This window comes from Lepidochelys kempii, chromosome 5 (genome assembly GCF_965140285.1).
Source record: "Lepidochelys kempii isolate rLepKem1 chromosome 5, rLepKem1.hap1, whole genome shotgun sequence".
In the NCBI taxonomy this organism is placed as follows: Eukaryota; Metazoa; Chordata; order Testudines; family Cheloniidae; genus Lepidochelys; species Lepidochelys kempii.
The window spans coordinates 104955824-104970656 of record NC_136384.1 but is presented as its reverse complement, the minus strand read 5'-3'; the positions used below and the strand labels follow the sequence as shown (position 1 = coordinate 104970656).

Here is a 14833-nt window from a genome sequence, read left to right as displayed (position 1 = left end):
CACTTAAGGGTTCCAGCACTTAGCCATCACCTCTCCTGGGTGGAGACCTACATCTCTCCCCCTCTGGATGGTTAAGGCTGCACAGCTCCCTGCCTTACACTGTGATATTCCCAGTAAGCCAGTCTGCCTAAAGGCCAGTGCCTGTGCTTTGCTTTCCCTCCAAGGGTTATGAACAGAGCATTGCCAACAGTTGCAAGTTACCACACAACTCTTTCCGAGCAAGCACATTTATTCTTAAGGTAAAAGCATGACAGAGAAAACACATAATAACAACACACATTAAACATACCAGGAGTCACCCTTCAGTCTTTTGGGGCCCTAGTAGGCTGAAGACTCTAACCTTTCCACAAGGGTTGGGACTCCCGTTGGAGAGAAGGCCTATCCATTTGTTGGATCAGAAAAAAGGCCCTGAGTCAACTTCAACACAGCCTTTTCATAACAGAAGCCCTTTCTTTGTTCGTCTTTGGAAAACCCAGTTTGAAGCAGAATATACAAGCCTCCCCAGGTGGCGATACCTGTCAGGAAGCATTTACAACCTAATTGATTCACCTTAATCACCACCCACTGGTTTGGGCTCCTGGAGTAGCTGTGATAATCCTCCCTTATGGAGTTGCACACAATCTCTGGCCCATGGTGGTACATAAACTTAAATACAACATGGTCCCCAAAGATACTGCATGGGATTGCAGTATCCGTTACACTTTTCCCCATCTCCTCTGAGTACATGCTAGTTCAGGGAGTAAGGCTCCCTCTCTCCCATGTGTAGAGATGGTTTGGTGGATGGAGTGACATCCAAGGGGGATCTTGGTAGCTGCAGTCATAAAGGAGGGGAAAGTAGTAATAGGAGAAATGTAGAATAAATATAAAATTAGATAATTAAGGTTAGCTTAAATTTGGTTAGAGAAATATATGTTGTAAAGAAAAGACCTAACTAGCAAGTAAAAGAAAGGCCATGACAGCAATGAGTTATAAGAGCAGAAGGAATGAAGTAGGAAAGACGTCTGGTTCAAAGAATAACAATAAAATAAGGGGAAGTTTCTAAAAAGAAGGCCTTTGACCAACAGGGGTGACTGCAGATGGTTTTAAATAAGACAAAGAGAATGTCTTAAAAAGAGCCAACATGGACCTTCCCACCCATATACCAGTGTTATCTAAAAAATTAGGGCCTATGTGAACCCAGATGCAAAGGAAAAAATGTTGGTCAGAAAGAAGGAGGGAAAGATATAGGGAGGAAAGGCCTTGGGGAGAAAGAAGGTTGTAAATCTTATCTGGATTAAGACTGGAAATAAGAGTGAACTCTCTCAAATTATTTTTTAGCTGAAGTCAGTAACTGACAAATACATCTCTTGTTTGATAAAGGGTATAAAACAGTAAACTCTTAAAGGCTTCATTGCTAATACTTGCTGGACCACATTGAAGCAACCAATATAGGTCTAGGCACCCCTATGTTTCACCTGTTTGTAAGTATCTTGATCAAACGCTTATCAATGTTTTGTTACTATTTCAACGGATTAAATTGGTTATTTAGGTTTTTCAGGAATGTTTAGAGCAATTGTATAATTACCATTCAGCCTTTGGATTTAGAAAAGGAATTTATGGTTAAATTAGTGTTGTAATAATATCCTACATAAATACTAATTCCAAATGGAGAAGATCACTCTAATAACAGTCCGTAAAAAGAATCTTACAGATCTTCTCTTTTTTGGGGTCAAATGCTTCTTGCCACCGCATTTGAGTGAGATTGCAACCTGGATGAGTGTGAGTTGGTTGATACTCAAGGCTGAGGAGATTATAGTGGGCTAGAGGAAGCCACAGGAGGACATGGCTGAGATTACATCTCCTGATTGAGGGACTATTGCAATACTTTTTTTTTTAACCAAAGTTCATAAATTGGGAACTGCATGGAGATTAGTGTGACCTGGGTGGCTATTTTACAGCTGCATGTGGTTAGGATGCGGCAAACCCTTCCTTTGGACGTACCAGTTTTCCTGAAATCTAGGCCTGTTTTCCATTTTTAGGGTTAGATTAGGACCACTAATTTAAATTAGGCTGATACTGAAGCTAGGACACAATGCAGCAACCCAATTTTTAATTGGAGCGTCTCACTGTGAACACCCCCATGACAGTCCTCTGTCTCTGGGCTGGCTGTCCATTGGCTTGTAGCTGGAGTTTAGGGAGGAAAGTGAATTCCAAAATCAAGGGGGCCCTGCCAGCTATTCCCCTCCTTCATACACTGCAGGAGTTATTGCAACTACAGGCAGTACAGCACAGAAGAGCAGTGACTTCTCAAGTAGGTGGGTCCCAAGAAATTTAGGACGTAAGGGGTAAAAATCAACATCTTAATCTGAAATAACCTAAACTTTATGATCTTCTACTCCCAAGGGAATTCTGCGCCAAAAATTAAAAATGACCAGAAATAATTGAAAATGCTGTGATTATATTGTTGTTGTGTTTCAGTGTTATTTTGACAAATAAAATATGAAGTACTTTGCAGAATTTTAAAATTTTTAATTTTTTGGCACAGAATTCCCTCAAGGGTACCAGGTTTTATGTGGCATAATCTGGATGCAGGCAGCTCGGTGTGGGGTCTGGGTGCAGAGGGGAATCTGGATGCACAGGGGCTCAGTGCGGGGTTCTGGGTTCAGGGGGAATGGGATTCTGCAGGGGAGTACAGGTGAAGGTGGTGAGGGCTCAGTGGCAGGTGGGCTGCGGGAGTGGGTCTTGGTGGGGTGGGAGGTCAGGGTGCAACTGGTTGGGGCTCAATGGGGTGGGGTCCAGGTGTGGGAGGCATCTGGGGGTAGGGCTCAGTGGGATGAGGGTTTGGGGGCTTGGTGTGGGGTTCTGGGTGCAGGGGGCTCCTGATGTGGAGGGGGGTTCCAGGTGTGCGAGTTGGGGGAGGGATCTCTGTACAGGGAGCTGCTCCCCCTGTACACTCAACCTCCATGCATCTGGACCCTGCCACACCCAAACCCCACACCAAGCAGCATCCCCTGCACCCAGACTCTCCCGTGTCAAAGCCCCCCTTCCCCCATGGTGCAGAGCTTCCTGCAGCCAGGGGAAGTTTTTGGGGGTTGATCTTTCCCCCCAGAAGTAATCTTCAGGGCATACTACAAAGCCCATCTTCTTGGGATTTCTTTTGGACAGTTGAGGGGTGTGAAGATTTGGTTTTGGTTAGGATTTTCAAAGAATGGCTGTTTTATAAAAACAAAATGTCAGCTGATTCCATCCACCATAAAGTGGAAATCCAAGAGTTCTTAACTCCAAGTTCTGTGCCTTAACTATAGACTATCATTTGATTAGTATCCTAGGCTTTTATTTTTGAAGGCCTCTTTCATTTCAGGGCTCATACAGTAGCCTACTGAGGGGAATATCTTATCTTTACTAACACATATACAATCTATAAAATTCCCAGTCTTTTTTCCGGATACAGAAGCATGTCTATTGACTTTCGAATAGTACATATTAAATATAATAAGAGAATATTGACTCAGATATAAGAAATTAGTTTTCTATGAGCTGTGAACACTTTCGGAGTTTATACAGTTAGCAGAACTACAAAAGGAACTACAGCCTTGTGGCCTGATGTTTATTATTTAGTTTATTACCAGTCCTAAAACTGTAACAATAAACCCTGATTTTGTAATTAACATAAACGTAGTACGTATATGCTATTTTGGTAAATTTTCTGATTTGTCTTTTAACTGTCTACACAAGTGAGTTGAAAGAGATACGGTTTATGCTATGAATCCTAACTAAATGGCTCTCTAAGAATATTACTAAATCCTAGTTCTGATCTCACCGAACCTTGTGCATTACCCCACTAACATACTGAATAATAAGCACAAAAGACACGTCCTTTAAGGTTACACTTGCTCTACAGAAGCAATGCATTGTCTCATTTATTCCCAAATGTATGCGAGTCAGTATGGTACAGAGGTTTCTTAACATCTCCAGAGAGAGTTAGTATTTTACAGAAGTTTAAATTCACACTTTTAACAAACACATAAAGAATCTTTAAAAAATGATTGCAAAACAGCAGGGTTAAACCACTCCTATTGCCTTGCCCTACTATTAACAGCTGTCTATTGGCAGCTCTGAGATCATTGCACTTTCCTAGGTAGAAGACAACTGCAAAGAGGTATTGTTGGTTGATTTTTATTTTTATTTTTAAATATGACTGATTTATTACATTTCAGAACACATAGAGATTTTAGCATTAAATATGGGTCAACAATTACTAAACACATCCACAAAGTGACACTCATTAAAATAAATCGCAAAAAATAGCACTTGTATTATAACATGTTGTGATGCTACCACTGCTTTCATAAATAAAGAATGAGAATTAAGCTTTCACGGCGAAATATTTCACAAGACTAGATTGCAAATGTTGACAGAGTCAGTTCATCATTCCAGAAATCAGACAAGGCTCAGTCTTCAGTAGTCAGGAAGCTCATTATTTCATTAAAAATTACATTAAACCTAGGACTCCACTGATCTTTTTATTAAAAATAATCACCAAGAAGGTGAACGGTAATAGTTAGCCTCTTCCACTAAAATATTCGACCTGCATTTAAGTCAAGGGATGAAAAGCAAAAAGTAGTCAAGGCAATAAAGTTGTATAGGACTGAATGGACGAAGAGAGGGAGCTGGATGGCTAAAAGGAATATTTTATGATTTGTTCACTATTCCAGAACTACTCCAAGTACCTGATAGAGCTGGCTGGGAATTTTCTTACACAACGTTTTTGTGACTCCATGAAGGCAGACCTCTGTGCTCACAAAGAGCCCCAACAACTTCAATAGGCCTCCATGTAGACACACAGTTTGACCCATATGGATCTCCACGAAGGATCTAAGCCTAAGTCTGTAGGGACCAAAAATTACCTATGCAAAGTGAGTTACTGAACCAAATCCAATTTTTAGGAGCTAGATATCTGTCTGTACAAAATATATAGTACAAAATAGATTAAATGATTGACAATGTTCAGTACCGAAGTACTGTATCTGAAGACTTAGTTAACCTCTCATTCTCTTAGTTAACCTCTCATTCTCATGCTACTTTGGTAATGTGCATCAACCTCCCCCTGGTCCCTCCAGGGGGAGGTCGATGCACATTACCAAAGTAGCATGCATTCTCAACAGCGAAACAGTATATGACTTGTGGATAAATACAGTACTTTAAATTCCATCTGGCATCTTTCATTGCCAGTCCATTCACTTCTACTTGTATTATAAAAGTTTAAAGTTTTATCTATTTGAGTGAGTTTAAGATACTAAACAAATATTTTAACAGTACATGAGATATTATGCTTACAATGTAATCAAACATTGGGCCTATTTATTAACCAGATTGGTTTTTATTATTTTATTTTGCATTTAAGAACACTAACATCTCACTTTGTTGTATAATAAGTCTTTCCCCTTACAAAATGGCTGTTCAGTATTTGACATTTAGCTGCAAATATATCAAATATCTGTGATGTGTTCTGATAAGAAATATACAATTCAAACAATTCACCAGTAGGTCCGAGTGCTACGAACTAAACCTTTCCTAACAAGTTAAAACTTACTATGAAGAATTATATTTATTCCCAAACTATCTTAGAGTAATGATCGAGGAATTACAATGAAGAAAATCATGTTCTTTAAAACTATCACTATGAAATACAGAAATAGGATAACCTGAGTATGAAGTACAGCCCCAGAAGCTACATTAACACTTACATTTGAAACACAGTGTTCTGTGCTTTCTGTCTGAATTTTAAACGAGATGGTTGTATGCTGTTGCCTCAAGTTTTAAAACAGATTAAAACAGATAAGCGCTTTCCCAGAAAGTTTAATAGACACGGTTGGCCAAATTCAGAGATGATGTAATTTACACTCTGGTAAGTGAGTATAGTAGAATCTAAGATAGTGTAATTTCCTGATGGAGGGATGGAAGAAGGTGCAAGTTAGAGTAGGCTGAGGCTATTTTAATTCTTTAATTTAGATAATCTTATATGCCTTTATTAGCTGTTATACACCACCCTACTTGTTCCATTTGTCTGTAGATTACATCTGTTTGGACTCCCGTATACCCAATTACAAACCTAGACCTTTAAAATTCCATCTGTTCTGCATGATGGGATTGTCTTTTTTAAAAGAATTCAGTGTTATTCAATGGGATTTTCTGACTTGCAGAGTGAATCTCATATAGGAAAGGGTGAATTAAAAAGAGCTAGAACTGTACCTATGGGTTCCAAATGAGATCTTCAGACTTTCTAGGACACAGAGACCCACAGGCAAGGAAATGTAAGGACACATCTCTCTGAAAGATCTCCCACATGTGACTTATCTGCATGTTTCTGTTCATCATCCAAATGAAACTTAAAGATCCCCACAGAGTTTTTTTTTGAAGGATGATAACCTCAGTTCCCTAGTAAACAGTTTTCTCAGTAAAACAGGTTCTGAGGTCCAAAACTATGTGTGAGCTGTTAGTAAGGCCCCAAAAGGTTCCAAATGTGCCTACAGAAACTATAGTGACTACTCCTCCACTCTCTACATTGTCTTCCCATAAAATACTGAATCAAGTTTAAGGTCTCAGTCCTTATCTTCAAAGGTGCTCAATGGTCTGGGTTTATCATATCTAAAAGATCACCTGAAGCTCTGAGATGAAGACCAGGTTGATGACCACTCTGCTCCTCAAACACACTAGAACTTTTTACCATAAGGTAAATCCCATCAGTGCAGGAGATGGAACTTTCTTGAGGGCCAGTTCAAGACTGTGGAACAACCTCCCACAGGAACTAAGGACCACCACAAATCTTATCTTCCACTCCAAGTCCAAGGTGTGCTTCTTTGACTTTGCCTTCTCTAACATAAACAAGTAGTGGTGCGGAGCAGACGTACTTCCCGATTCAATGGGTGATACTAGACTAAATTGCAGATGGGGCACTCACCACCCACAGCAGCACCCTCCGTGCTGCCACTGCAGCCCTAATTCCAGGTTTATGTAGAAGGGTGATCTCAGGGGTGGGAGGGCTGGAAAGCAGAAGGATGGCTGTGCCAAACCTGAGTGGTGCTGGGACCCCACGCACTGGGTCACAATGACCGAAGTGGAGAGCTGGGCCCAGCCCTCCAAGACAGAAGCCACTGCTGCTTGCTCTCCAATACCGGCCCCTCAGACTCCTTCCCACCACACTGGGTTGAGAGAAGAGTTTATTTACCTGTTTTTGCACCCTTGATTTCATGATTTCTGTGGCTGCATGTCAGGGGGGTTTTGTGTCCAAGGCCCACAATATCTCCTAGTGGAGATACTCTGATCTACGTCACCCAATGGCCAGAGTCCATGGCCTCCTTGCCTAGCGGCTGGAGTCAGTGGTAATGTCACCTAAAAGCGACAGTCCATGGGCACCTTGCCTAGTGGCTAGACTGAGTGGTAATATCGCCCAACAGTGAAAGTCTGCTCCATCGGGTTCAAACCCAGGGCCCTTCAAATTAATGGTTCAGCTACATGGCCTAGGGGGTGGTGCCCTTACACCTGTTCCTTGGGTCATTTCCTACCCCTGCTTCTGTTCCTCTGTCTGTGCCATGGTCTGTCCTCGGGTCTTCCTTGGAGTCCTCTTAGGTTGCTTTCCAGAGCCTCTTCCCCTCTCTGCAGCGACTTGTTATCTTTGGCCCCTGCGGTTGGAAGGCCTGTGACAGCTTGACTGTGAGGTCTAGTCCCAGTCTCTTGGAGCCTCTGCAGCTTCTCTGTAGGAGGCTACAGCATCCAGTTGCTCTTCTGCTCAGTCAGCCTGGACTGAGCTGAGTTGCTCTCTCTTGAACTCTCCCTCACTGTGAGCATGCCCAGCAGGAGTGTGGGGGTGTGGCTTCCTGGATCCAGAACAACTCCTTAACCCTTGCCTCACCAGTGTGGGGTTTGTATACCCTGTCACAGTGCAATTAAGCCCATGAACCCATGCTAAATCTTCCCTAAACAAACAGAAACAAACCCCTAACAAAATAAAACACAACACTAACATTCACAATTCTCCCCTCAGGGATACGACGACAGAAAGAATGAACCACATGTAGCAGACATTAGTCACATCACTTACTACACTACTGGAAGGTTCATAGATAGTACAGTGACATGTGCAGCATAAGAACTGATATAGAGTAGAACACAGATTTGCAGTGATCTTTGGAATACGAAAGATACTTTATATACACCAAATTCTATTCGTGTGCCTAAAAATATGTTATTGTAAAGCCTACCTCCAATACAATCTTTTTGTACCGCAACAGTAATGCATTCCACTTAGCAATAACACAAACATAGTACAGTGCAAAAATCCTGGGAAAGTTTCTTCTGTCTGTGTCTACCTGAACAGTCCTTAATGTACAAACACTATTCAATAACAAGATCTGCAGGAAAACAGCAACTACATTTTATCTGCCTAACTTGCTTTAAATAACAGATAACCACAGTAAAACTAAGCAAAGAAAAAATTAGTTCACCAGAGGAACTAGATGACTGGTTCTCAGAAAGTGGTCAGGAGACAACATGGGAGTTCCCAGTTTGAAATGTTTTAACAACCAAACATCTGGAGACCTTTAGTGAAATGAGAGGGGGAGATGGCCAATAAGAGGATTGATCTCTCTCTTACAAGAGGTCTGTACAATGAAAAAATTAGAGAAATGCTGAACCAGATAATCTCTGATGACATATAATGGGGAAAAATAAAACTCCTTTTTGCCTACTCTGTGGTTATTCTCATGGTTAGAGCAAAAATCCAAACTTGTTATTGGGGGCAGGAGATATCTGCAAGGATGTCTGCTTGAAATAAAACTGAAATATATCCAGTGTAGTTATTTGCCTATAAGTTTTTCATACCACAGAGAAAGGCCCACAACAACTCCTAAGTAATGTATCTATTATCTATGCCTAACCTATGAATTGCAATCGTACTTCTTATTAGCTTTAGTTTAAACTATTTAATCTCTTTTGCTTTGGGTTCTGTTACTTTTTAGTTATCTTTCTCTCTTCTTTCACCATTTAGGACAAAACTTGCAAATATTGAACCATTTGCAGTTTTGCTTACTGATAGTACATACAATTTATAAACTAAGATGTCTGCAGTTTCTTAAGATTTATGTACTGAAAGATGTTTCAATCCTTTTTTTCAGACCTTCAACTTAAAAAACCTGTCTGCTATTTCAAATTTCCTTTCATGTGGATGAGAAGGATCAAAAGTTTATTATTTTTCATAAATATTGTTATTGTCTGCTGTCTAATCACTATTATCCTTTATCAGAGTCTTGAACTATAGTCCCCCCACACACACTTTTTATGTCCTCTGTTTGCATGTGAGAATATCTAATACCTCTGATCTTGTGATCTTTGAGCTTTTATTTTGTTCTCTTTACTTTGAAGGGGAGTATAAAAGAGACAGATCAGAGTCACATACCTGTATTTGGCACTACTTGATTGGATAATTATAATTTACTAGGAGATATGTAGAATGGAATATAACTGTATTTTGTAAAACTGTACAGTCAGCAGCTATTTCTCTGACACATGATTATATGTTAGTCACAGTTATTCAACTTTATAGGTGTGAAACAAATCGGTCAGCAAACTAACACACAAGAAATCATGCAGCAATATAATCTGTATTCATAACTACTTTGGGTAATGTAGAGGCTCTTCTAAGATATTAAAAGTGTTTGTCTCCCCTGGTCCAGACTAGCTGAAACATGACAAACAGCTGGACCATTCTATCTACTGCAAAAGATGTGTTGAAGTTGCATTATTAGACGCATGCAATTAATACTGTCACTAAGTTACATCAAGAAGTAAATGATAATAAGATGATAACAATGGTCAAATTAGTGGCTGTCACACTCATTTATCTGTCATATGCTTTGGAAACGGATGATCAAATAAATGTCTGTTTTTTTAATACATGATATGCGTGGCCACTGGTTGACGAAAGAGAAAAAAATGCATAACACTAGAATATGCAAAACAGCATTACTATCTGGTTTCTCACAAAAAAATCTGTAATATTGCTGTAGAGCTGAGACACAAAATACATGACATATTGGTGAAATAAGTACTGTCCTAGTGCTGTGTATATTAAAATGTATACTATATTCCTTCATATAGCATCTTTATGGATTTTCCCACAGTTAGACAAAAAAATCTGTAATTGGTCTAGAAACACTAACTCTCAGTCCTTTGCTCTCTCCAATCATCCTTCCTCTTTCTACTCCTCCTCCATAATGTATCCTAGGGCTCATGACCTTTGGATTTGTGATTTTCCATCCCCCTCAAATACATTTTGGATAAATATGTTTAAAATCATCCGATATATCAATAGCAAAAGGACTTGAGGAAGATAAAATGGAGAGAATGACACCTCAAACCAATAATCTGGGCAGACAATGAAAGATGGAAGATACTGAAATTGAGCTGAAGGAGCAGGAAGCCAGAGTTTCAAAGACTGAAAAAATCTGCACTACGGTGAAGAGGCATCAGGAAATCACTGAAAATCATTCACATCCTTGATCTCTTCATACACAAAGGAGTGGATAAGCCCATTCTTGTTAGTTTATGGGGTTTTTTTAATGGTTAGAAAAGAAAAGAAAAGAAAAGAAAAGGTACATATATTTATACCTCAAGTGATAATTGCTACATTAGTGTAAGGCATACGGTTCAGCACTATTATTTTAATGATAAGAGTAATGTGATTTTAATAAAAGTTCAGTCTACACAAAGAGTTAATATTAATGATATATAATAGCACAAAATTTTTAAAATAAATTCAAAACACTGTAACTGAGTTGGATTACAGAGGATAAAAGTTTGTAAAATGTGAGTGTATGTGTGAACTGAACCGATTAAGTTTTAAGTTAATGCCAAAAATGTATGGAGATTGTGGTGCTTAGGGACAGCTGAGCCTTCTTACTGTGAAACCAAGTCTAAATTTTTCCATTACCGTAATGTTTCTAATACAACCAGACATATCCAATATGGAGGTGAGAGCTGCAAGATTCTGCTTACAGGCAATCTGATTTCTAACTACCGTCATGAAATAATGTGCATAGATACTTGTTAAAGGAGCAGAGAGGGTATTCCTAGCGGAAATCTTTAGGGTAAGGGATAGTTGTATGCCAGTTATCTCCAAGGTACATTATTGAATTGCTGACTAAAATGACTAAACCTTCAGGCAGAGCCATCATAAGTGAGCAAATGATCTAAACTGACACCAGCCCCTTCCAACAAAGATGAGACACGACTGGGTTAATTGTATGAAGAAGAGCTGAGGAGATGTAAATCTTATACAGATTTGGAATTCTCTAATAGAATTAGAAATAGAGTATGTCTTCATAAATCTTTTAACAGCAATTTTATCTGCCTATGTCCATTTAATTCTGAAGTCTGTCTCCAATGCAGTCAAATACAATTGATTTCTCATGTGATATAAAGTGACTGAGCAGCTATACGTTTATGATATAAAACTCCTGGTTGTACCATGTACAAGAATAGTGGCTTCTGCCTTTGCATGAAAAGGGGCAATTTTGTTTTTCATCTCAGTTTTCCAAATATTGAAAAAGAAGACCAGCTTTACAGGTTATTTTCACACTTTCTTCCATGTTCTGAAAGATTTTCCCTTTATGGTGACCAAGAAAATTTCATTTTGCTACATTCAGAAAGATCAGCAATGAGATAAGATAAGACCTTCTGACATAATACATTTTAAGGGGTGTGAATGGGAAAAAACATTAGGAAACCCTGCTTTCATTTTGGTCTTTCACCCAAGCTTCCATGCTGAACAAGACAGAGGGTGTAATCCTGATAAATTCCAGTGTCTAACAGATGCTCAATCCTGGCAACTTGTAAGTTACATTAGGTGCTCTTTTTAGGCCATTTTCCATTAATATCGAGTGTATATAAAACATGAAGCAGTCAAGCATTCAAGAGGGTTATTCTCCTAAGCATAGCAACCCAAAATTAAGAAGGTAGGGCAAGTATCCCCACTTTGCTGAAGCTACAAGTAGTATTCCATCCTATCTTAGGTTTCTTATTCTGCCTTACAAAATTTAGTAATCACTCTGCAGAAAAATAAAAAAATAATAAGGGATATAACATGGAGGTATGGTACATAAAAACTGTATAAGGAAAAGCTATCATGTTGGCGATATTAATAAAGCCCAGACAAATGACAGAATTGTCCACCCAGACAGACAGACTTATTGATACTTCGGACAAAATATCCTTTACAGTCTATAATGGGGAAGGGTCAATAGTTATCAGAAGATCAAGGTATTTTACACTTACCCCTGAACCCAGAGGCCTCATAAGGTTGAACAGAAGTGACTGCTCGACCCAGTCAAAGTCTTTTCTGGATTCAGAAATACAATTAAGGTGTGATCAGCCTTCAATTGTACCTACTGGGGAATATTTACCAGTCAGCACAACATTGTCAAGACTGTCATTGACAAATTCCATCTGATAAAATTTAAATAATTAGGACATTAGTCTGAGCAATTTAGACAATCTTGACCTCTGCTTTGAGGAGTGCAATAGGATTGTAATTAGCATAAGACTCTAGTGAGTAGCCTTACTTTGAGCACAGAGTAATTGTCACCTGGTACCAACGGTCTGGGAGAAGCCCTGAGAGGAGACTCTACTGAGGCTTGGAGTTAAGTGATCTGCCATTGATTAATAAAATGCCACTGCAAAGCCATAAGGTCCTGAGGGATCCTCATTAGCCAAGTCTCAGATCGTACTCTCTCTCTCTCTCTCTCTCTTTAGGAAAAGTGGCAGCACTGAGGCTTTCTATCTTTGCATGGTAGAACTTGGGAAGCATAATGCTAGAAATGGTGAGGTGTCTGCTTTCCCCTTCATAGTAATGTAGAGATTATAGAAAGTAGGCAGCTCATATCAAATTTGGATCTTTAACCTACTGTGTTTAAAGTTTAATTTTTGTTTGCACAGTTTCCAAGCGAACACTTTGTCAGATTTGTTGGATTTATCAAAAATACAAATATTTATGATCCTATGAACACGTTCAATTTGGCTGGTTTCTTGTGTACTGATTACAGCTCTGATTTTAATTATCTTCACGAAGGCAGGTTCAGAAAGATACTTCTTAGTGATTTTTTTCTGTTTTGACTCTATATTTCTTAGGATGAAGTAACGTCAGCTATTGAGCTCACAGGAACTTTCTTATATCCCTCAATAATTATAATTAAGATTCCATGGAGAACTTATTTTGCGGCATCCCAGAAAGTTCTTGAACCTACATCAGGAGTGTCAATGTTGGTAGTATAATTCCTTTACAGCATTCTCAAGCCCATTACCTTCTACTTTTTTGGTTTGCAGGTAAACAGTAAGAAATCCAGATCTAAAAGAATTAAGGCCACAAAATAACTATTGTCACAATATCACAATTGAGGACAATACCAGACAAAAGAAGGAATCCACAAAACAAACAGGCAGGAGTAAGAGTTGTCTCTTTTGTAGCCAAAGAGATCAGAGATCTCTGAGTGGACATAGGAAATATTGCAGTAGGCTATTTTTTACTTCCTCAAAGGAAAACATATTCTTTATCTATAATACAGAACACATTCACTCACTGATTTACAGAAAATAATAAATTATGACATCCAAAGAGGGAACCAGTTAGGACAAAATTAATTTATGCCTATTGTTCACCACAAAAGTTGCAAAAGGCAAACCCTAAACAAAAACAGTACTTCGTAATGGGAAGAGATGACTCTCAGAAAAGATCTGTAACCAGGATGCAGAAATAACCATCCATAATGGCATAAAACAAAAAGTCTTCATAACTTGATGAGACCTTCAATGTAAGTCAGGACTCATTACTTCAATGAGATCTGGAAAGGCTCCAGGACCAGAAGTTGTGCCTCTAGTTCCTCTGTGTCTTTAAAGAATTAATGTTTATCATCTTGGAAGAAAATCAGTTGACCAGGTCAGCTGAATAGCATATGTGATCAGGGAGGATCGATATTTGACCGTCATTTCTATGCTGGCATACATATAAAAATGCATTTTATGAACATCTCTTTTTTAAAACTTTCTGAGATACTTGCAGCATTCTTCTTTTAACTGCAAATCTTAGGAATTTTAGTATAATTGTTCGTGGTTTTTTGCCTGACTTACCCATAGGTTTTGGCCTAAAGGGCTGATGAGTTCATTTTATCTGAGGGTCAGGGATGGGAGCTTGCTGTTAACAAGCTGACTGTAGAAGGCAGTTTGTAAAGGATACTATATCTGATCTTTCTAAATCCTCTGAGATCCCAACAATACATTAGTTGGAACAGCAGCTCTGATTTTCTAGATCTTCCATTTTGGATTTCAGTAACAAAAGTATCTCTCAACACTGGGTGTCTGGGAAAGAAAATGGCAGATGAAATTCAATGTTGATAAATGCAAAGTAATACCCATTGGAAAACATAATCCCAACTATACATATAAAATGATGGGGTCTAAATTAGCTGTTACCACTCAAGAAAGATCTTGGAGTCATTGTGGATAGTTCTCTGGAAACATCCACTCAAGGTGCAGCGGCAGTCAAAAAAGCAAACAGAATGTTGGGAATCATTAAGAAAGGGATCGATAATAAGACAGAAAATATGATATTGCTAGTATATAAATCCATGGTACGCCCACATCTTGAATAGTGTGGGCAGTATTCTCACAAAAGATGTATTGGACTTGGAAAATGTTCAGAAAAGGGCAACAAAAATGGTTAGGGGTATGGAACAGCTGCCGTATAAGAAGAGATTAATAAGGCTGGGACTTTTCAGCTTGGACAAGAGACGGCTAAGGGGGGATA

The 14833-nt window shown here is 39.0% G+C and overlaps 1 protein-coding gene across 19 annotated transcripts in view; it reads right to left on the bottom strand.

Moving 5' to 3' along the window:
• KDM4C (lysine demethylase 4C) overlaps nucleotides 1-14833 on the bottom strand; it is a 437490-nt gene that overhangs the window by 71569 nt on the left and 351088 nt on the right. Inside the window, exon 21 of one of the 19 annotated variants that reach the window (XM_073345327.2) lies at nucleotides 13780-14385. The exons of the other annotated variants lie outside the window; for them this stretch is intronic. Within the exon in view, the coding sequence (XP_073201428.1) occupies nucleotides 14353-14385 (33 nt within the window). The 3' untranslated portion in view covers nucleotides 13780-14352. Of the gene's footprint in view, nucleotides 1-13779; nucleotides 14386-14833 lie in introns of those variants that run through there. 19 annotated transcript variants of the gene reach the window in all.